The sequence below is a fragment of the Eubalaena glacialis genome, chromosome 6 (assembly GCF_028564815.1).
Source record: "Eubalaena glacialis isolate mEubGla1 chromosome 6, mEubGla1.1.hap2.+ XY, whole genome shotgun sequence".
NCBI lineage: Eukaryota > Metazoa > Chordata > Mammalia > Artiodactyla > Balaenidae > Eubalaena > Eubalaena glacialis.
The window spans coordinates 126,025,726-126,048,355 of record NC_083721.1 but is presented as its reverse complement, the minus strand read 5'-3'; the positions used below and the strand labels follow the sequence as shown (position 1 = coordinate 126,048,355).

The following is a 22,630-nucleotide window of genomic DNA, read 5'->3' as shown; positions in this document are numbered from 1 at the left end:
AGTGGGAAATCCAGAGTCACATTAACTCCTAAGAGGAGATGGCTTGCCCCATGCTAAGCTTGCTTCTCACGATCAAGATGCCTAAAAGCCTTTGGCCAAGTTCCTTTTGTTCATGTTAACATAATTAGAACTATGCTTTTAAAATTTTTGATAAAAAGCTCACTTTAACTTTTCCCCCTCTTTCTTCCTTTGAGATCTGAATTTGTTAATTATCCTCTTGGTTCTCTTCCTTTCTAAATGGATTTTCCTCTAACAGTATACTCACACTTCTCCTACCCATTGTATATATTTTCCTAACTTTTTCCCACCAGGGAAGTGTAGTGGGGAAGGCAGTGGTCTATAACTGCTACCTCCATTTTTTGAAAGGTACTTACTCCTTAACTCTATTTCTGCCTGTCCATTCTAATGAAATGGCTTCTCCATTTAAAAAAAAAAAACTTTTTAGTAAGGTATGATATGCATTTAGCAAAATGCTGTGATCTTACATGTACAGCTCAATGAGTTTTCACGTGTGTATGCATCATGTAGCTGCATTCATGCAACTGCCAACCAGATCAAAACACAACATTTCTATCACCTTGCATGTCTCCCTCTTGCCTCTAACAGTAACTGTCCACTTTCTGATGTCTATCACCATAGATTTTTTTTTAACTTGTTTATTGAGGTATAAGATGCACAGAATAAAGTGTATACAGTGCCCTATTCTTAAGTATATGGGAGGATTTTTTTAACCTATGAATACACCCATGTAACCATTATCTAGAACCAGATACAGAACATTTAATGGCTTTTAAAAAAAGAACAGCTTTATTGAGATATAATTGAGATAAAATAAATTCATCCTTTGAAAGTATAGTTCAGTAGTTTTTAATATGTTCAGAGTTGTACAGTCACTAGCACCCTGTAAGTTTAGAACACTTTCATTCCTCCATAGAGAAACCCCATGCTCATTAGCAGCCACTCCCCATTTCCCCCTCCCCCCAGGCTCTGGCAACCATTAATCTACTTTTTATTTGTATAGATTTGCCTATTCTGGAAATTTCATGTAAATGAAATTATACAGTAGTGGCCTTTCACTTGACAGGCTTCTTCCCTGGCATAATATTTTCAAGGATCATTCATGTTGTGGCATGTATCGTACTTCATTCTTTTTTATTGCTGAATAATTTCTGTGCTATGGCTCATATCACGTTTTGTTTACCCTTTCATCAGCTGATAGATATTTGGGTTGTTTCCACTTTTTGGCTATTATGAATAATTCTGTATGAACACTAGTGTACACATTTTTTGTGTGGACATATGCTTTGAATTCTCTTAGGTATATACCTAGGAGTGGTCTTTTGGTAACTCTGTGTTTAACATTTTAAAGAACTGCCAAACTGTTTTCCAAAGGGGCCACACATTTACATTCCCACGAGCAAGGTATGAAAGTTCCAATTCCTCCACATTCTCGTCTACACTTGCTATTGTCTATTTTGTTCATTACAGCCATCCAGTAGTTGGGAAGTGGTATCTCGTTCCTGGTTCCTATACCTGGAACACATTTCCTTTCCCTGACCATCTACACCTATTAAATATCTATCTTTCAAATAGTACCTTCTCCATAAAGCCTTTTCTTGATCAACCTAATGAGAAATGATTCTTTCCTTAAATTCCCTGAAACATTACTTATATCACTCTTGTGGTATGTTCATTTCCCTTTAGTTGCATTTCTTCGTATATCTGTTTTATCTTATCACTACCCTAAAAATTCCTTGATGGGAGGTACAGTATCTTAGTGATCTTTAAATCCCTAGATTCTAAGTCCCTAAGCAGGTATGCATAGTGAGGTAAGAAGATAAGAAGGCAGATAATGATAGGTACAGAAGTAAATGTTTGTGTCTTTACTGATTGTGTGTGTGAGTTGGATTGAATTTGGGGGTATCTGCCAAATATGCCCTTAGGAAAATTACCTAGTTCTAGGAATTGGGGCAATAAAGAGAAAGGCCAGCTACCCTGTGATGGAAATTGGAATTATTTTCCTTTAAGTTTTATATTGTTAAATCATTTTTATATTTACAGAATAATAATAAGGCAGTAGACCATTTTTCCTTTAAGTTCCTTCCTATTTTCCCCACTGCATAGCCCAACAATTTTTTCTGCCTAAAGATCACTGTTTTTATGCTGGAAGCCATGGGTTGAGAAGTTGAGGATGAAGATGGCTGAGAGTAGGACTGGTATCTAGATGTGTCAGTTTTCTTATAATAGAAATTCTACAGAAACGGAGCTATTTTATTCATTCAAATAACTCTTGATTAAAACTAGTATTTCTGTTGTAAGTTCCAAATCACAACTCTATAAAAGTTTTTTGGGGGGCAGGTGGAATTTATTGCTGTGGTTATTTGTTTCTTGTATTTTCCCCCCTGGCATATATGTGTATGTGTGTGTGTGTGTGTGTGTGTGTGTGTGTGTGTAATCTGACCACTGATGTTTGGTTCCTGATCCATTAGCACTCAGAAGCAATATATATTTGGAAAGATTTTAGAATCAAACCGAATATTTATTGTGCTCATTTAAGCTATATGACTTACTCTTCCCTGATACATCAGATGAAAAAAGTGGAATGAATCCCCCTTTTTCTTTAAACCTACACCCTCTTAAACCCTTTATTGTTTCAGTAGGGTTTTTAAAATTGGCATTTATTATTTTTGAACAGAAATTCAAAATTATGTTTTTGCAGTGCAATTAATTTTGTGAAATGAGGTATGCCAACTAAGATTTTCTGTTTTCAGAGGAAGAAAAAGTGGCTTTTGTTAACTGGATAAACAAAGCCCTGGAGAATGACGCTGACTGTAAGCATCTCATACCTATGAATCCCAATGACGGCAGTCTTTTCAAATCACTTGCCGATGGCATCCTTCTTTGGTGAGTTGAGCATTGCGTTAAGGGAGCTATGTTCTTACTGTCCACTGACGAGCATTCAGTGAAAACTACAATTCAGTGAATCCATTGTCTTTTGAAATTAGTTAACAAGTAGCTACATTAGTCTTGAAATTTTTGTATTCTATATATATTATATAGAAAATCAAGTACTTTATATTTTCCAACATTTTCTTTCAAATGCAGTCTCTTCTTTGGTATCTTTTTCATCTGCTTCCTTAACGATGCCAGGAAACTTTTGAGTTACTCCTCTGATGCATTTAGTAATGTTCACAGGGTTTCTTTCTTTTTTTTTTTTTTTTGGCTGTGCCACGCAGCTTTCAGGATCTTAGTTCCCCGACCAGGGATTGAACCTGGTCCTGCTGGCGGTGAAAGCGTAGAGTCCTAACCACCGGACTGCCAGGGAATTCCCCATGGTTTCTTTCTTCACTTCTCAGTGTGGGACTGTTGATCATTGACTGGGACAGGAACGTGAGGAAATATAATAGAACTATATATCTCATTTGTGCTTAAATTAGATTAACCTTTTAATTCAATCTTGTCACATCCATGGCTCTTTGCAATCTGTTTCTGCTCACTAGATTGTAAACTCTCTAAGGGCATGTCTTTGTCCTTTTTGTGTGTACTAAAGTCCCAGCATACTTCTTTGAACAAAGCAGATGTCTTTTATTTTTTAAGTTTATTAAAATAACAGACTTTCAAAGAAGAAAATAACCACCACAAATATTCTTAGCGCCCATAAATAGCTATTATTGATATTCTGGCACATTTCCTCAGTCTTTTTTCTGTGTTTTTTACTTAAAAATAAAAAACTATCCATGAGTACAGGATATTAGTTTTGAGGACATTACGTATACAATATACCTTGAATTCTACCTACAAGTCTGATCTCTTCCTCTGACCTTCAGAGGAGATTCCTATTATGAATTGAATGGGTATTTTCTTACCTTTATCTTAAAATACAAAATGTATTCTAAAATACAGAGATAAAATTTATATTAGTTTCTTTTAAAATGTTTGAATTACTGAAATTTCAGACCAAGTCTCTGGCTCTTCATCTTTCTGCAACAACAGTAATTTTAACACTGTTGATACCACTTTATGAAATTTGCCTTCTTGAGGATTTTTTTGTTCAACATTTCAGGCTGCTGAATGTTGATGATCATTAAAGGAAATAAAGGCAAGATTCACATAAAGAAAATGCAAGAGTGTTTGAAAACAGTTAGAAGGAAATGCTAAGATTACAATTGCAGTGAATGATGAATGTGTTTTAGGTTAGGGAATATTTCTTAGATTTTTCAAATTAAGTCCCTGACATGAATTATAGTATAATATTTCAAAGAAATGGATGGTTACTTTTCAAAATTTAACTTTATTGTCTACTTGCAAAAATAAACTGAAAACATTTCTGGGAGTCTTAAACTAAATTATTCCCATTTTCTCTTTAGTAAAATGATCAACTTATCTGAACCAGATACAATTGATGAAAGAGCCATTAATAAGAAGCTCACCCCTTTTACTATTTCTGTAAGTATTTGTCCTTTGCTAGTAATCATGTTACTGTAAGGATCATGGATCCCTTATTAATGGATCTTTAGGCCCAGGCAAATCCTTTGATTTAACATAATTTTGGTTTCCTATTAAAAACTAGGTTTTTACTAAGTAAAAATTCAGCTGCATTTTTTTAATGAAGAAATTAAGATTCAAAGTACGTTGGATGAAACTTAAAGTAGTATTCAGATTATGTTACTCAACTATTGTAGTTACTGAGTTATTTTTATTAATGAATATTCGCTTGATGCCAGTGTTTTTGTTGGTTGATTGAGATAAGAATACTCCATAGTTTTACCACATGTTTTACCATTTCACAAAATTTTAGCTATTCTTTCTGTACTAGCTTTTTCTGTAGTCAGCTTCTCCATTCAGATCTTGTTAAAGTCCAGGAATTTATAGTCACCACACTTTTCCCTCAAAATCTCTAGATCAATAGGGGAATATCAGTATCTACTAAGTACATACTAGGTACCAGTCACTGTTCTAAACACACCACATGAATTATCCCTTTGACTCCTCCCAGCAGCCTTAAAATAAGGTGGATACTATGATTTTACAGATGAGGAAACCGAGGCACTGAGAGGTTGCACAGTGGCCGACCCAGGATCTGGTCCCAGTAGTCTAGCTCCAGAGCCCATCCTTTTAATCACCAAGCTATACTGCCACTCTCACGTGGTGGTAGTAATAAGCAACTAAGTAAATGTGCTAGTCATAGCTGTAGCTATTAGTGAGCTACTGCTAGGCTGTTTCCTTTATTTCTATTGGCAGGTATAATTCTTGATTTTGCTAAGGTTGTTAAGGCTCTTCTATAAGGAAGCTATGACCTAAGAGTACTGGTATGTGGTTAGTCTCAGACTATCCAAGGGGTCCTCCCATTTCCCATTATCCTTGAGTAGTACAGAATTGGCTGTTGACTAACATGGCTTTCTTGACCCCCATTTTCCAATAATGTTACATATTCCTAGCAGAAACTACCGTTCTTGAAGAAGCCCCTTTCTGATTGCAATTGCCAGAAGTTTATTTTCCTTCATATCTTGTGTCAGGACGTTTCCTCTAATATCTATCATTGTTGAAAATATACATCTTATTTTTAGAATACATGTGTCACACAATTTTTTATGGCCCTGAATCTGAAATGCAACATTTCTTACTATTGTATAAATTAATTGTACGGTTTTACTTTTAATACTTATATGCAGTGCATCGGAGAAAATGAAGAAAAATGTTCTGTAACTATTTTTGCAATACTATAGGATGGGTCTTGAGGGGCTAAGTCTTTTATATTTCTATTTTTAGAGATAGCATTCTTCCAATATGAGTAGGGGTAATAGTTGAGGTCTCTAAGATGCTTGAAAAAGTGTACTAATGTAGAATGAGAAAAGATAGCCCTCTGGGAAGGGGCAAAGTGTTACTGTGGTTATTAAATCTGTTTTGTTTATTCAGTAATTTTAGAGCTCTGGGAATAGATCTGCTAGACAGCTACCCGTTTCCCATGAAACTTTATCTCAAAGAAGCCTAATTCATTTGTAAAAGATTGTGATAATATAGTTTTTCACCTCATGATGATAGGTTGGTAAAGTATCATGATGTATGAAAGAAGAGAAATACAAAAGGATGAAAATGACATACAGTAACTATGAAAGCAAGGGAAAGAGATCAAGTAGCTAAGAGCAGGACTCATTTATGACCTTGGATACTTTGTCATCTCTCTTTCTACCCAGTGTGTTACTGAGCTGCATTCTTTTGATTGTTTGTCATTATTGAAAGAAAAATAATTATATGAGTAAGAGTCAAACAGATGGCAATGATTTAGGGACCTAAAAGTCAGGAAACTAACACAAGAGTAGGTATAGGAGATTGAATCTGTTCCTTATAAATGTAAAAAATCCATTGCAATTGATATACTCACATATATACAAGGTGTGTATGTGTATACTTTACACTTACATATGTTTACAAATGTACACACACATGTATGACCTTAATTTCAATTACACTTTAAGTAGGGAAAACATAAATCTCATTTGGACGTTACAAATGCAGTGAAAGTGATGGTATGTAAAACAAGGATGAAATCTGAATAACAAAGAATGCCTTTGTCCTTACCCGATAAGTGTTTAGCACAGCCCTCTAAAAAAAATCATTAACAGAAGTGGACTCATCTGGAATTGAAGCTTTATTGGAAATGAAAATTTGCAAAGTGGTATGAATTAAAAGAAAGAAAACTTGCAATCCCTATTTGAGACTGTTAGTAAAGAGTTGGATAGTTAATCAAAATAGAAGGGACATGAGAAACCATCTAACACAGCCGTGTAAATTTTTCTGCCTGGTAAAGTGGACTCTATCTTAGACACAGGCAATTCACTGATGCACAAAAAAGATGGGAGAGAATGGATGGCTTCTCCAAGATAAACTGCAATGTTTGCTTGATTGTTTTGTTAATATCTCTGTAAGGTAAGATATCCTATTTTACAGATTAGGACACTGAAACACAAGGAGGAACAACACCTCTCTTATGTCTCCATTGTTGAAGGTTCCCCATTGTTCTCGCCTATCCCCACCAAAACAGGTCTTCAGGAAGGAAGGTTGAGCACTCAGGGCAGTTGTCCATGTTAGGACTTGGAGAGCAACCTCTGTATGGGGTTCTCCTGTTACTTCTTATTCTTTAGAATTGGCTCTAGACAATAGTGGTCATCCCATTCCCTCATTTCCAGTAGGGCAATAATGTATTTACCAATTAGAAACTACCATTTATTTGAGGAAGCACATTTTAGCTCCTTATTTTCAATCCATTTTTAGCCAATTACTCATGAGTCATTTGCTATACTTGTAAAGCCAACATTTTTGAATAAAATTAACATCAAAAGCTGGTTCTCCATATATCACCAACATAACCTGTTGATAAGACAAAGCTGAGTTTTACTGCTTACAGCAGTAAGGGAAAACACCACCTGCAAACCCGTGGCAGTGTCTTCAAGCTGAGGTTAGAATTGTTGATTTGGAATTGCGGTTTAAGGTGGGTCTTTCACTGTGGGAGAGGGGAAGAGAGGAGACTGATGACTGGGTAAGGATGATGATGCAACTGATGCAACAGTCAGAACTGGTGGAAATTGCAAGGGGAGGATTTCAAGGTGAGGGTGTCAAAGGATCTTTTAGAGGATTAACTGTCCATTGATGCTCTCCACTGAGGAGTTGATAGGTCTTGCAAGTAGTGGCTGCAATGAACAATCAAATATTTTGCCTTCTTCTCCTGGAAGAATAAAGCCATGCCAGTGAAGACAGAGGAGTAAGTGCAAAGTCACATTAAGGTGTGGTTTCCTTGTCATTGTCCAGGCTGAGAAAAGCAGTGGAAGGTTTTGGTTCTCACTAGTTATTACAGTCAATTTGGTGAAATTACATATCTCTTTTGGCCACAGTACCATGCTGTCAAGGTAATGGGTCATTGCAAGATTAACAGTATTACTGGAATAATTTTCAGTCCAGTTCTTTCCCCAGCTAATGCATTCTGGGGAATCACAACCAGAGCAAACATTCTTTATGCTCTTGGAAATGAAGAGAGAAAAATATTACTGGTCTAGCGTAAATTGGCAGAGGCTGTCTCTTGAAAGTTATATTGATTTGATTTAAGGTAATTAAACATATCTGAAGGTATAAAAAATCTTCTGAATATCTAGAAAATACTTGAAATTTACTGAAAATATTTTCACATTTATCATGTTTATTTAGGTTGTAAATGTATTGAAGGATTCTCTGGTTCTGCCTTCTTTTGGGAGAACTGCATTTAAATGAATATTGCTTAATACCACTACAAAAATAATTTAATTCCAAATGCTTACTTCAATTACCCTTGACTAAACCCCAAGAGATACAACCATTTACTTGGAGCCCAGCAAGATAAATTGCTTCAGCATACTGCAAGAGGAAGCCATTGAAATAATCATTCCGCTTTGTAAACCTTTGTGTAACTTCTGGCTAGTAAACATAAAAATGTAAACAAACTGTGGGAGCAGGGGCCCCACCCAAACATGGACTGTAGAAATAAAAGAGGAAAAGACAATCTCTACCTTTTCCCCAAAGCAAATCAAACACAATTAACAACAAATCCCCTAGCTCTTAAAGTTACCTCCTCTTATCTTTGGTGACTTGAAAGTCTGACTGTATTGATTATTTATCACCATTAAATGGCCACAAAAATAAGGCCTAGTAGCAAACAGGCCACCGTGCCTTTCCAAAAGGTGAAAAGGTGATCGGAAAAATGTCATCGGTACATAGTATGCATTTGTTACTTAGGAAAGAAATTTGAGGAGGGAATTAAAAAAAAAAAAAAGTTAAAAGCCAAGGTAACTGTAAATTTTTCTAATTGAGTGTCTTTTCCAATTTGCTGCCTTGTGTTGTCCCAAACTGTTTTTTTTGTTGTTTGGTGGTTCTTTTTCTGTACATTTGTGTTTCTGATCACTGGTAGAGCATTGATAGATGACAACTAAAGCAAAAATTAATTAATATTATTAAATAAATATTGCCCTCAATTAAGCTTTTAGATTAAAATTATGGCATGTTTGGATAAAAAAACTTTGAGTTACCCTTTTTTTAGGTTTATTTGAAAATAATTTCAAGCATAGAGAAAGTTGCAAAACTAAAAACTGTACAAAAACACTCATACATCCTTTACCTGGGTTCACCTGTTGTTAGTGGTTTATTCCACTTTAATATTTGTGCTCTCTCCCTCGTGTATGCATGTGTACACAACATTTTTTCCTGGACCACTTGAGGATAAGTTACATACCTCATCACTCTTTACCAGTGAATTCCTTAGCATATATTTACTCAGAACAAGGATTTTCTCTTATATTACCACAGTATAGTTATCAAGTTTATAAATTTGTATATTGAGAGGCACAAGATATCTGTATGTCACTTATAGTTGATGTTAGTTTTTATCATCAGGTTAAGATGTTACCCAGTTTCTCCACTGTATAATTACTGTTTCCTTTTCTTTTTCTCCCTTGCAACTAATAAGCAGTCCATGAGGAAACACTTGAAGGCTATGCAGATATCCTGCTCCATAACAGAATTTTCCCCTAGATTTTAGATTCCCTAGACTGATGATTCTTTCCTAACCTGGTCTTTACCATGATGGTTGCAAAATTATGGGTTTTTTCCAACTCCAGCACTTCCTCCACATTTACCAGTCTTTTATTATTTGGCATTCTTCTGTAACCCAGAGACCTCTCTTCTCTCTCTCTGTCATTGATAGGACTCAGGAATTCCTACTTTTTCCAGTGGCTTAATTCATTACTGTGCTTGATTATTTTGGTGCTTAACTTGTCCCAGATTTGGCCATAGAGAGCACCTTCAAGGTGGCTCTGGGCCATTTTTCCTTTTCTTTCCATTGTTGTAAAATACACATAACATAAAATTGACCATTTTAACCATTTTTAAGTGTACAGTTCTGTGGCATTAAATACATTCACATTGCTATGGATTCATCAATACCATTCTTCTCCAAAACTCTTCTCATCCTCCCAAACTGAAACTTTATATCCATTAAATAATAGCTCCCTGGGGCTTCCCTAGTGGCACAATGGTTAAGAATCCGCCTGCCAATGCAGGGGACACGGGTTCAAGCCCTGGTCCGGGAAGATCCCACATGCTGCAGAGCAACTAAGCCCATGCGCCACAACTACTGAGCCTGCGCTCTGGAGCCTGTGAGCCACAACTACTGAAGCCCGCGAGCCACAACTACTGAGCCTGTGTGCCACAACTACTGAAGCCCATGCGCCTAGAGTCTGTGCTCCGCAACAAGAGAGGCCACCGCAATGAGAAGCCCATGCACCACAAAGAAGAGTAGCCCCCGCTCGCCTCAACTAAAGAAAGCCCACGTGCAGTAACGAAGACCCAATGCAGCCATAAATAAATAAATAAATAAATAAATTAAAAAAAAAAAAAAAAAGCTCCCCATTGTCCACTCCCCCATCCCCTGGCTATCACCATTCCACTTTCTGTCTCTATGAATTTGGCTACTCTGGGTACCTCATATAATGGAATCATACAATAGTTCTTTTTTATGACCAGCTTATTTCACTTAGCATAATGTCTTCAGGATTCATCCATGTTGCAGCCTGTGCAGAATTCCCTTCCTTTCTAAAGCTGAGTAATATTCTGTTGTATGCCTATACCATATTTTACTTATCTGTTTATCTGTGGCTGGACACTTGGGTTGTTTCCACCTTTTGGCTTTTGTGAATAATGCTGCTACACACATGGGTATGCAAATATCTGTTTGAGTCCTAGCTTGCTTTTTTTTTTTGAGTAAATATCCAGAAGTGGATTTGCTAAACTATATGGTACTTCTGTGTTTAATTTTTTGAAGAATAGCCATACTGTTTTCCATAGAAACTGCACCATTTTACATTCCCACTAGCAATGCACAGGGTTCCAATTTATCTACATCCTCTCCAACACTTGTTATTTTATTTATTTATTTATTTTTTTAATAATAGACATCCTGATGGGTGTGAAGTGGTACCTCGTTGTGGTCTGGTTGACATTTCCCTAATGATCAGTCATGTTGATCTTCTTTTCACGTGCTTACTGTCCATCTGATATCTTCTTTGGAGAAATGTCTGTTCATGTCGTCTGCCCATATTTTAATCAGGTTGTTTTATTGTTGTTGAGTTGTAGGAGTTCTTTCTCTCATCATAATTAGAGCTCATACTCTAATTGGGGGTGATATAAAAATAAACATATAACTATATAACATGTCGGAGAATGATACAGAGTAAAATAGAGAATAATGAGTGCCGGCAAAGGCTGTGGTGATGCTTGCTATTTTGTGTAGGACAATTGGAGAAAGCCATTAGGTGCATTTGAGCAGTATAAAGGAATTGTGGATATTTGAGGAAAGTGTGTTCCAGGCAGAGGGAACAGCAAGTTCAAAGGCCCTATAGAGCTGGAACAGAGTGAGTGAGAGGAGATAGTGGGAATGATGGGGAACATTTGTAGGGTTTTAAAGCTAGGGAATGCCATCGGGTCCATATTTTAATAAGGTTACCAACAGCAGGGTACTATGGAAGGTGGGTTTTAGAGAGTAAGTCTGAGCATGGGTGTTAGGAAGGAATTAAGAAACTTGAAGAAAGGCACTGACAGTTTCCAGAGGTATTTAGAAGGTGGAATTGACAGAAATTGGTCACAGGATGTTAGAGGCAAGAAGAACAAGGATTCTGCTCAGGTTTCTTTTCTTTTTTTTTTTTTTTTAATTAATTAATTAATTTATTTATTTTTGGCTGTGTTGAGTCTTCGTTTCTGTGCGAGGTCTTTCTCTAGTTGTGGCAAGCAGGGGCCACTCTTCATCGCGGTGCGCGGGCCTCTCACTATCGCGGCCTCTCTTGTTGCGGGGCACAGGCTCCAGACGCGCAGGCTCAGTAGTTGTGGCTCACGGGCCTAGTTGCTCCGCGGCACGTGGGATCTTCCCAGACCAGGGCTCGAACCCGTGTCCCCTGCATTAGCAGGCAGATTCTCAACCACTGCGCCACCAGGGAAGCCCTCTGCTCAGGTTTCTGACTTAGGAAGAAAGAAGCAAGAATGAAGGTTGGTCCTATCAACCAAGACAGGAAATAAAGGAAAAGCCAGTTTTGATAGGATTAGAGGAAGTCTAGGGAAGCATGGCCAGAAAATTGCTTCAATTATGGACATGTTGAGTTTGAGATACTTGTGAAACATCCAGGTAGACATAACCAAATATGTATACAGGTGTAGTGCTGGGAGGAAGTGTGGCCTGGAGATACGGCTTTGAAAGTCATTGGCATATAGAGGTGATATAAGTACTACTTATGTTAAAAAATGGGAAGTTTCACCATCCATTGTGTCTTATTTACCCTCACAACTTGTTGATAAGAGTTTAGAAAGTACTTTCTCACGTGTATTTTTCTTTGTGGCGATTCAGGAAAATTTAAACCTAGCCCTGAATTCTGCCTCAGCCATTGGTTGTACAGTGGTCAACATTGGTGCACAGGATCTCAAAGAAGGAAAACCTCACTTGGTCTTGGGACTTCTCTGGCAGATCATCAAAGTTGGTCTTTTTGCTGATATTGAGATTTCCAGGAATGAAGGTAAGGTCATCAAAAATATTTACTTTTCATTGATATATACTTACTATGGGAAGAATTTATATTTCATTGTTTTCCTCCCAGCCCTGATTGCATTGCTAAACGAAGGTGAGGATCTAGAAGAGTTGATGAAGCTTTCTCCAGAGGAATTACTGCTGCGTTGGGTGAACTACCATCTGACCAATGCAGGATGGCGTACCATCAGCAACTTCAGCCAGGACATTAAGGTTCATATTTTAATGTTCAAATCTGTGACGTACAAAAAGAATGTAGAATGCATGCCAAAAACAAAAGGAGTTCAGACTTAATTTGTATGTGTGTATGTGTTATGGCTGTGATTTTTTAAACAAAGACAAAAAAGAACTTCAATCACAGACTTAAATTTGAATTGAAGTTTAATTCACAAGCACACAGCGTAGAAAATGAAAATTTTGCATTTCTCTGTGTGAGGTGGATCCCCCACTTATAATCACAAAATCTTTTGCTAAAAAAAAACTGGTTTATTGGCTTTTAAAAAGAAATACAACTGGTTGTGAGAGGAAAGAGATGCTAGCATTAGCAGATTAAAGCATCGTTTCCCTTTTGTATGCCACAGATAGACTAGATTATAATGAGAATGTCTGTTAATTTCGACTGAGAATTGCATCTGTTTGCTAGACTAGAGGCCCTTGTGGGCTTGACCAGTTTAATACTTCTACTTTCTCAACAACTAGCTAAGAGGAAACCAAAGTATCAGAGGGCATAGGGAATCAGTAGACAAAAGGTCTTCAGGTGTGTCTCTGAATGGAAGTAGCTTGAAACACTTTCCTCCCCACTGGAAGAGACTTGTCAAGGAAACTTGACCCTAATCTTAACTGATGCTGAGCCTTAGGAGTGTAAACAAATGAAAGAGGTGAGGAAGGGCATTCCAGGTTTAGGAAACAGTGTTGCTAGAAGCTCTCAAGTGTGAAACAGCATAGTGCATTCAGGATCCTGTAAGTAATAAGTAAAGGTTACTAAGTTATTATTCCATTCTTGGAGATGAGGACAGTTGCTTCAATTTGAGTACTTTTCCCCCTAAATCCAATGATGATTTGATTCATTTGAAAAATTCTGTTTTGTTTCTTTCCTTAAAGGATTCAAGAGCCTATTTTCATCTGCTTAATCAGATTGCACCTAAAGGTGACCGGGATGATGGACCTGCCATTGCCATTGACTTTTCAGGATTTAATGTGAGTATAGTTTTTAATTAAAATTTAAAAAAATTTTGATAAAATATGCATAGCATAACCATTTTAACCATTTTAAGTGTACAGCTCAGTGGCGTTAATTACATTTGCAGTAAGTGCAACCATCACCAGTATCCCTCTCTAAAATTTTTTCCTCATCACATAGTGAAGTCTGCATCCATTAAACAATAACTCCCCATTCCCCTCTCTCCCAAGCTCCTGGTAACCACTATGCTACTTTGCATCTCTACGAATTTGACTAGCGAGTACAGTCATATTTAGAGTACAGTTCGCTTCAGGCAATATTCCCTGGTGGCGTCCTCAGCCCTTCATTAAACCTTGGCTCTTTGCTTTTCAGAAGTTATTTTTCATGCCCTAGGCTCCAAATTTCCATGCTAAGCCATCTGGCTGTCATGAGTAAGGGAGGGGAATTGCAGAATTCTGACCTTGAGTGTGTGTGGAATCAACCCTACACCCACATTTCCCTGGTGCAACGTCACTGGAACTCACCAGGGTGCTTTTGCGGCTGTGCACAAGGAAAGGGAGCAACAAGCTGTTATTAGATTTCTAAGCAATTGATTATCAGTTCTTCCAACTTATATTTGACAATACACAAAATAAAAAATGGCAATTCCTAGTATTTATGGTGTAGGAAGAACTGATACAAATCCTGACCCATCTAACACATTTTATAGGAAGCCCATTCTTTTAGCATAAGTTGTAAATACCAGGGATGGTTCTATCGAAACCTTAAAATCTGGTCAGATTATAGTTTGTATGAAAATCTATTAAGTACTTAAAGTGTAATATCCAGAATATTTAGTTTTAAAGGCAACTTGAGTCATCACTAATTATATTTTACATTATTATAAAATCTAAAAAATCAGTATTGCAACATTTACAACTTAGCTTGAATACAAAAATTAGGAAGTTAAAAAAACTTACAGAAAGTTTCAAACCTATTCAAAAGTGAACGGACTTAATATACTGAACTACCATGTGTTCATCCCCCAAGTTCAACAACTATCAACTCATGGTTAGTCTTGTTTCTTCATTTATCACCTACCTATTTGCTTCCTCTTCCATATTATTTTGAAGCAAATCCTAGACATGATATCATTTCATCAATATGTACTTCTAAAAGATAAAGACCGTTTAAAAATATAACCATAATACCTTACATAACTAAAAAATTAATAATAATCTGTAATATCAAAATAACTAGTCAGTGTTGACATTTCCTGTTGCCTCATAAATGTCAGGTTTTCTTTTTATAATTTATCTGAATTAAGATCTAAGTAAGGTCCACATATTGTGATTTGTTCATGTCTACCTGAGGAGCTTTTTATTGCTGTTTAATAGCATTGAACCTATTGCTTTCTCTGATTTCAGTTACATTTTATTTACAACTCTGGTGCACAGAATTAGATAAGTCATAATCCTTGGTCATGATATACTCTCATCATGGGTCCAGGCATGTCCCTCTTTTTATTTATTTTTGTTTGGTAGTTGTTTGTTTGTATTGAAATTGTAACAAGCTCATACAAACACTCAATCCAACAAGAAAACTAAGACTTTGACATCAGTTTACATTTAGCTGTGTAGTTCTTCCCTATGCCATCTCTCTGCCTCCCCTTAATGTGATAATCACCATCTTGAATCTTATGTTCATCGTATTTTGCCTTTCTTTTGCTATCGTTTTCTTTCAACTAAATGTATTTCTTACAAAATTAAATTTATTTTAATTAAAAAATTTTTTTATTGGGGTATAGTTGATTTACAATGTTGTGTTAGTTTCAGGTGTACCGCAAAGTGAATCAGTTATACATATACATATATCTACTCTTTTTTTAGATTCTTTTCCCATATAGGCCATTACAGAGTATTGAGTAGAGTTCCTTGTGCTACACAGTAGGTCCTTATTACTTATCTATTTTATATATAGTAGTGTGTATATGTCAATCCCAATCTCCCAATTTATCCCTCCCCTACTTATCCCCTGGTAACCATAAGTTTGTTTTCTACAAAATTTATTCTACTTTTTAACTTCATATAAAGTTATCAGGTACTTAAATGTCTATACTTATTTTGAACATATTATATTAATGAGTCACTCATATTGTTATATGTCATTGTGTGAATATAAGACAGTTTCACAGTTTTCATCTGCTCTCCTGTTGATAAGCATTTGGTTTGTTTCCAGGGTTTTGCAATTGTGAAAAGTGCTGTTCCTACTGATTGTAATATTTTTTATATGTATCCCAACTTGTTTTTCATTGAGAAAAGAGTCTACTGGAAATACCAGAGTAGAAAGTGTGAGATAGCTAAGCCTCTTAGCCAGAAAGCATTCTAGTATATGGCCTTGAGCAAGTTACCTATAATTCAGCCAGTAGAAGCTTACTGATATAATGTTTGAGAGTTTTGTTGAGTACTTCAGCAATGAGGGTGAAATATTCCTCTGATCCCAGCAAGAAAACTCAGAGACTTGTTCTTACCGATTTAAAAGAAATGGGGAAGTTAATTTGGAATTCCTGCACATTCTGACCCTATTTTGAGCCATTATTTGATATATTTCCAAAAAAGTAGTTGCTTATAAATATGTATATGAATTAAAAATTACACCAGTAAAAAGTTTAATCTTGAACATTTTTGTTTTATTTCATTGTTTAGGAGGGAAATGACTTGAAGCGTGCTGAATTCATGCTTCGGGAAGCAGATAAACTGGGCTGCAGACAGTTTGTTACTCCTGCAGATGTGGTTTCAGGCAATCCTAAACTTAATTTAGCTTTTGTAGCTAACCTGTTTAACACATACCCAAGCCTACAGAAGCCTGATAATGACATCGATATGAATTTATTGGAAGGTATGCGCTTTCTGTCTTTAATTGATTCACTGTGTGTATCTTTTTGTGGTATTGTCCTACTTCACTGTCAGAGGTAGGGGATTGTGGTGGGAGATGAAGTTCACTGTGTGTAGGCGTGTGCATCCATTAAAAAATTCAACTTAAAGTCGTTTTTCATTTTGGTTAAAAGAGAATGCTGAGGTAGATTTTACATGTCTGTCACTTCTCCGTAAGAGTTTAGTGGAAACTATCATACATTTAAAACGTTCTCTTAAATGACCACATAACATAATTACACCACCAATATGGACAATGAATTATAGCTATTGGAAAAAATAATTATTTGTAGCTTTTTTCTCCTTTGAAAGCTACAGTTTGACTCCAGTATTGTTCTCTTTTTAATGTGTTTAGTGTACATGAAAAAATTTATAATATTCATTACTTGTCTTGTGTGTGGGCTATTGTTATCTGTCTCATAATTTATAATACTTTCCTGTTTTGCTTCATGAAATGCAGATTTGACCCCTCCTAATGTAGGTACTGTATTTAGTACTTTTCTATACTCTATAAATATATTCATTCTGAATGTTCTTTTTATTAGTACCATTTATTCTTTCTGTCTGGGTTGACATTTATTTTTTGCATTGTTCATGTTGTGGTTTTTTTTTTTCTGTCTTAATATGCCTAAAGAATGAATGATGACAAGCAAGAAACACAAATGAAACCTAATTAGAATAGCAGAGCAAGACTTGATTATGTAAACTCTCCACCTAATTTGCCTTCTATAATGATGGAATAGTGTAGTTGTTAACACATTAGAAATCAATTTTGACAACTGGATTTCATGATTTGATGTAAAGCCTTTATCCCTCTGCTGTGAATAAACAAACTTATCTTTTATCTTAAGTAATCTTTGGCAGGATCTGTTTAGATTCTATAACATAGATCATTTTGTATTACTTAGCTACATTACATTTACTAAATGTCATTGAAGCTTACAATATATGAATCATCATAATGACAAAAACATTCTCAGTGTCTAGTTCTTTCTCCTTATCTGTTTCAGCCTCTCTCCTTTTCTTCTGCCATCCTCACACTCACTCACATGCGTACTAAAACCCACATTAGTACCAGCACTAAGAGTAAAAACAGTGGCAGCAGTGGTGGCAGTTGTCAGAGGTTAGGGCCACTCCTAAAATAGTCTTCATGGTTGCCCTGGTTTGGAGAAGCTGGTCCTCAGGTGAGGATTCTTCCTGGTGGGGAGAACTTGATACTGCAGTGTTGTTCATTCTCTCACATCACCCACCTTCTTCCCTTCTTCCCCAGTAAGACAGAGTGAGAAATCAGCTTCATCGTCTTTTTCTCTTTGACTGCCACAACCAGAGTTCCAAGGTCCTGGTCACTTTATGATTACAGCTTTTTGATTAATGAAAGAAGTTTCAGATTTAACAAATATGTTCTTTGAGGAATATGATTAATTCACTCTTTCAGAAGTTCAGTAAAATAAAGATTGTGTTCTCTACATAGATATGTAACTGAGAGGTAAGATAGGTTAAAAAATGTTGATTTTTCAGCAGAGAAATTTAGGGTGAGGGATTGGAACTTTTAAAAAATTAAAAAGGGAGACTGCTGTGTTTTTATCGGTCTGGGAAATTTCAAGTTTCCTCTGTGTCTTACAGTAGAAGGCATTGTTTAGAGTGGCATATTAAAAATGATCTGCTTTTTATAGTCACTGAATTCTTGCTAGATACCTTTTCCAACTTGCTCGCTCTCCTATTTGTCACGTTTGAATTCTTTTGCTAGTGTTCAGCATGCTTTTGGAATTTTTCAGTGTGAATAGGATTGCTAAATATTTCCATTAGTATTTATTTATGTAAAAAGATACTGTGGGAAATATTTATCAGTCATCTTTACTTAGAACATATGTATGTCCTGATACATCTGCCAAAAATGAATCTGACTTTGACTGTCATTGGAATTTTTTCCTCTGTACATTTGTTTTTGTAGAGCCTTATGAAATTTGAAGCTTGACCTTATCACATCCCATATTCATATATTAGTATGTCCTCATTGGCAAAGAATTTTATCTGTATGGAATTAAAGAAAATTAAAAGTCCAGTTAAATATTAAATCTTTATATTAAATTGAGCCAAATATGTGGGCTACATATAGAGAGACAATCTCAGAATTCATTTGTGGTGATAGAAAATACAGAGACCATGGAATTAGACTTTGTCCAAATCACGGCACCACCATTTAATAACTGAGTGACCTTTGTGAGCCTTGGTTTTCTCATATATAAAACAGGACTAATAATACTTATTTTGAAGAATTCCAGAGCAAGTTAAAATGACCTTTCATGAATGAATGAGTTTAGCATACAGTATGTGCTCAATAATGTTTGGGTCGGGAAGAGGGAAACACTTAATACATCAATTAGCACATGTAGTGAGTGTTCAATACATGTTCCTTTTCTTTCCTCTTAGTAGCCTACTTTTAATATATTTTTTATTTTCTCTGAAACTTTTATCAATTGCAGTGTCAGTTTGGCCCTGAACATGAAAAGAATGTTTTATGGTTCTTTCTCTCTTTTATGTCAGCAATTAAGATTTTACCTCGAAGATGGCTTCAGTTGTCTGAAATCCAGACAACATTTCCAGTCCGGAATACATATGTTTTTGTAATGCTTTATCATGGCTCTTGCGCAAATGCATAGTGCTTCTGGCTTTTAGCATTTATTTACCGAGACAATTTGAAATGGTATTAGATAAATAAATGCTCACTTATAAAATCTGTTTTACTTTCCAGGTATCAAAAATTAAAATAATGATATAATTAGTTTAGAACAATAGGAAGAAATAGGAAACACTGAAGTTTGTAATAGTTTCAGAACTCAGTCAAAATACAACTTTAATGTCTTTTATCATCAGGTTCAGCAGAAATTGCATATTATTTTAAGTAAAAATTAAATTATTGTTATACACTATCGATGTTTGTAATCTTAAAACATAATTTGGATTTTCCTAGATGGAAATAATGTAAAAATTCTCTAATTACTAGAAAAAAAATTTATATACATAGCAAAATAATAGAATGTAATAGAGAAACAACTAAAAGGTGAACCCAAGTCACATGCATCAAGCTGTTGATCATAGTATGGTTATATTTATGTCACTTCCAGGAAAGTTCAGGTAGTTAATTTGAACCTATTTAATAACTCCTAAAACAAGGCAAGCATGGGTTCTGGGAGTATTTAACTTGGTTCTTTTTAAAAAGGTTCTCATATCAGTTATGTATTATAAAATGGCAGTGGCAGATACAACAGACTGATCAGTTACCTTTTACAGACCAGAGGGAACAAAATTTAAGCAAGAAATTATATGGCTATGTAATTGAATAGAACAAGAATTAAAGCAGATTCTGGGAAAGCCTTTAGGTAATGGTATTGAAAACCACATGAACATACAGGGGGCAGATTATTTCCTGAACAGTCGGCCCAAAAAAACAGAATCTTTTAGATTTTACAAGGTTTGGATTTCTGTTCTGGGTTGCAGGTGTACACTATGTGTGGCACTCAGTCTGAAGATGACTGCAGGGATGACTGCATAGGACTGGGCCCCTGGAGCTCAGGTGGTTAAATGTGCCAAATTGCCCTGGGGATCCCACATGAGCCAAAGTCCAGATGGTGACCTGGACTTGCCTGTGGCTTAGAAGTGGTGAGAAGTGTAAATGTTTCAAATTTTCAAGAGTCTGGTGATGAGGTGTAGGCAAGGCCATTCCATTGTCTCCTAACTTGGCTGAAAAACAAACAATAATATTTATAGATGGTCACTTAGGACAGTCTGCAATCCAGGGGATGACCAGAAAGCAGACGTGGCAAAAAGAGCCCCCATCTCTCTCTGCCCACTTTGTGGCACACCAGAGCCCACATTTCCCTTATGGATGGGGTAAGCACTGCTGTGAAGGGACTGCTCAGGGAGCGTAGGTAATCACAGGTTCAAAAATAGTGCCTGCAGGAGTTTCTTCTTGAGGTGATCTTTGAGGTCTAGTGACTTACTATGATGAAATGTGTCTTTCTCTTCGCACTCTGAATGGGGACTGTGTCCCTTATGTATTTTCAGTAGGGACAATCTAAAATAACTCAGGAAGCCTGTAAAATAGTTATAGCTCCTCGTTGCTTGTTTTTATATTACCTCTCCCCTTCATTGCTGTTTGGTGTGATTAAAATGCAGGTTTGTGTGCTCAGACACTTTTCCTGTGTAAAACCATAATCTGTACAAATTTAGAGATACTGCATTGGGGAAGGTATAGCTTTTCTATTTTTGTTTAATGTGCTAATGCTACCTTAAAAGGCTGCTTTATTAATTTTTAGCTAATCCCTTTTGCATGTAATCATTAACTACAGATAGGACCACATAAGTTTATGTGTTACTTTTCTGAACAGAGAAACCCATGGCTCAGTAATTCACAGACATCAAATAAGGGATTCTAGATGGAGACATTTAGAAAGCAAATGGAGGCTTTCTAGACAGGGAAAACAAGGACTTTGGCAGTAGGAGATTTTTCCCCCTAAAAAGATTGTAGTATCGTAGGAACCATGACAAAGTATGTATGGCCAGTTTGTACCTGCCACAATGGTTTAAAATATAGTTCTTGATTTCTTTTGTCCTGAATCATCAGTGTGAACTTGTGTCTACTCTAGGAGAAAGCAAGGAAGAGAGGACATTTCGGAACTGGATGAATTCCTTGGGAGTCAACCCATATGTTAATCATTTGTACAGGTAAATATTTTAGGTGATTCAGCTTTATGGCCAGGGTCCAACTTTTCTAGTTTCAAATTGTAGGTATGTTTACAAGAGAACATTTTCTAAAAATCTCAAGAATTTTAGCCAACATTTAGAGTATCAGAATGCTGGGGATTGGCAATACACTAGATTTTAAAAGAAAAGTATTATTTGAAAAGATAAGATTATGATAATAGTTATAATTTGTGATGATATAAATAACCAATTTAGTAAAGATAATCAGTTCATCTCGCTTTTTTATAATTACTAATCAGGAAAATAATAAATTATTTCAACTTTAACAGATTAGAAGAACAGTAATATTTTATAAATTGCTCTTACCATTTTATCAGTATTTTTCATTATAATTCATATTCTTTCTATTTATTTTTGCCCAAAACTTCAACTGTCCCATAATTTGTTCAGCATATTTTTTCTAATTTGTAGAAGTAACTTGGTTTCCCTGAGTACTTGTTTATTTTGTTCTTTCTTGTTTAAAAATGACATGTTATTAACATTGGTAGGACTAAGAAAATATTTTATTGAATCATTTTCTGTGCTCTCTGGTAGTGCTAACAATGTGTCTTTCTAGGTGTAGATGAGAGGAAACCTTCCTTCTCTCTTTATAATAAGATCTACCAGCATGCCTTAAAAATGCAAAAGAACTCAACTTCAGCTAATTGTATATTTTTTAGGAAAAAGGTCTAATTAACTAAACCTATTAATAATTTACACACCAAGGAAACTCATTATTATTTAAAATATGAACTGAAGATTAATTCCACAAAAGACCACGTTCACTGGCTGAGATTTATGGTGCAGTTATTTCTTGGTGTATATTCAAAATAGTCTTTAAAACCGGTATTGCCTGATTCTGGTAACTAGCGTTGATGTGACAGACTTAATTTAATAAAGTCTTTAATAGGAGTGTGTAAATCCTAGCTAGATGACAAGAGATATACGTATTTAGAACTTCTGTTCTATCTGGAACTTCTGTTATAGTAGCAGGGCAGTAAAGGACTCAAATGCTGAAGGTAAAGAGGGGTTAGATCTTTATGGACTCATTTGAAAGAATGTCTATGATATATAATTGAGAGAAACTAATAATAGGGCTACCATGATATCATTATTATCTTAAAATTGAGTATATACATATGTGTATATGAATTTTTGAAAAATCTGGAGGGATGAATACCAAACTGTATGCAACCTAGAGAG

The 22,630-nt window shown here is 35.8% G+C and overlaps 1 protein-coding gene across 2 annotated transcripts in view; it reads left to right on the top strand.

The window, feature by feature from the left end:
• The window catches only part of PLS1 (plastin 1), a 99,130-nt gene that overhangs the window by 59,224 nt on the left and 17,276 nt on the right, over positions 1–22,630 (top strand). For both annotated transcript variants that reach the window (XM_061194586.1, XM_061194587.1), the window contains 7 exons: positions 2,772–2,904; positions 4,368–4,446; positions 12,416–12,581; positions 12,663–12,805; positions 13,694–13,789; positions 16,457–16,649; positions 21,331–21,409. In XM_061194586.1, the coding sequence (XP_061050569.1) occupies positions 2,772–2,904; positions 4,368–4,446; positions 12,416–12,581; positions 12,663–12,805; positions 13,694–13,789; positions 16,457–16,649; positions 21,331–21,409 (889 nt within the window). The remainder of the gene's footprint in view (positions 1–2,771; positions 2,905–4,367; positions 4,447–12,415; positions 12,582–12,662; positions 12,806–13,693; positions 13,790–16,456; positions 16,650–21,330; positions 21,410–22,630) is intronic.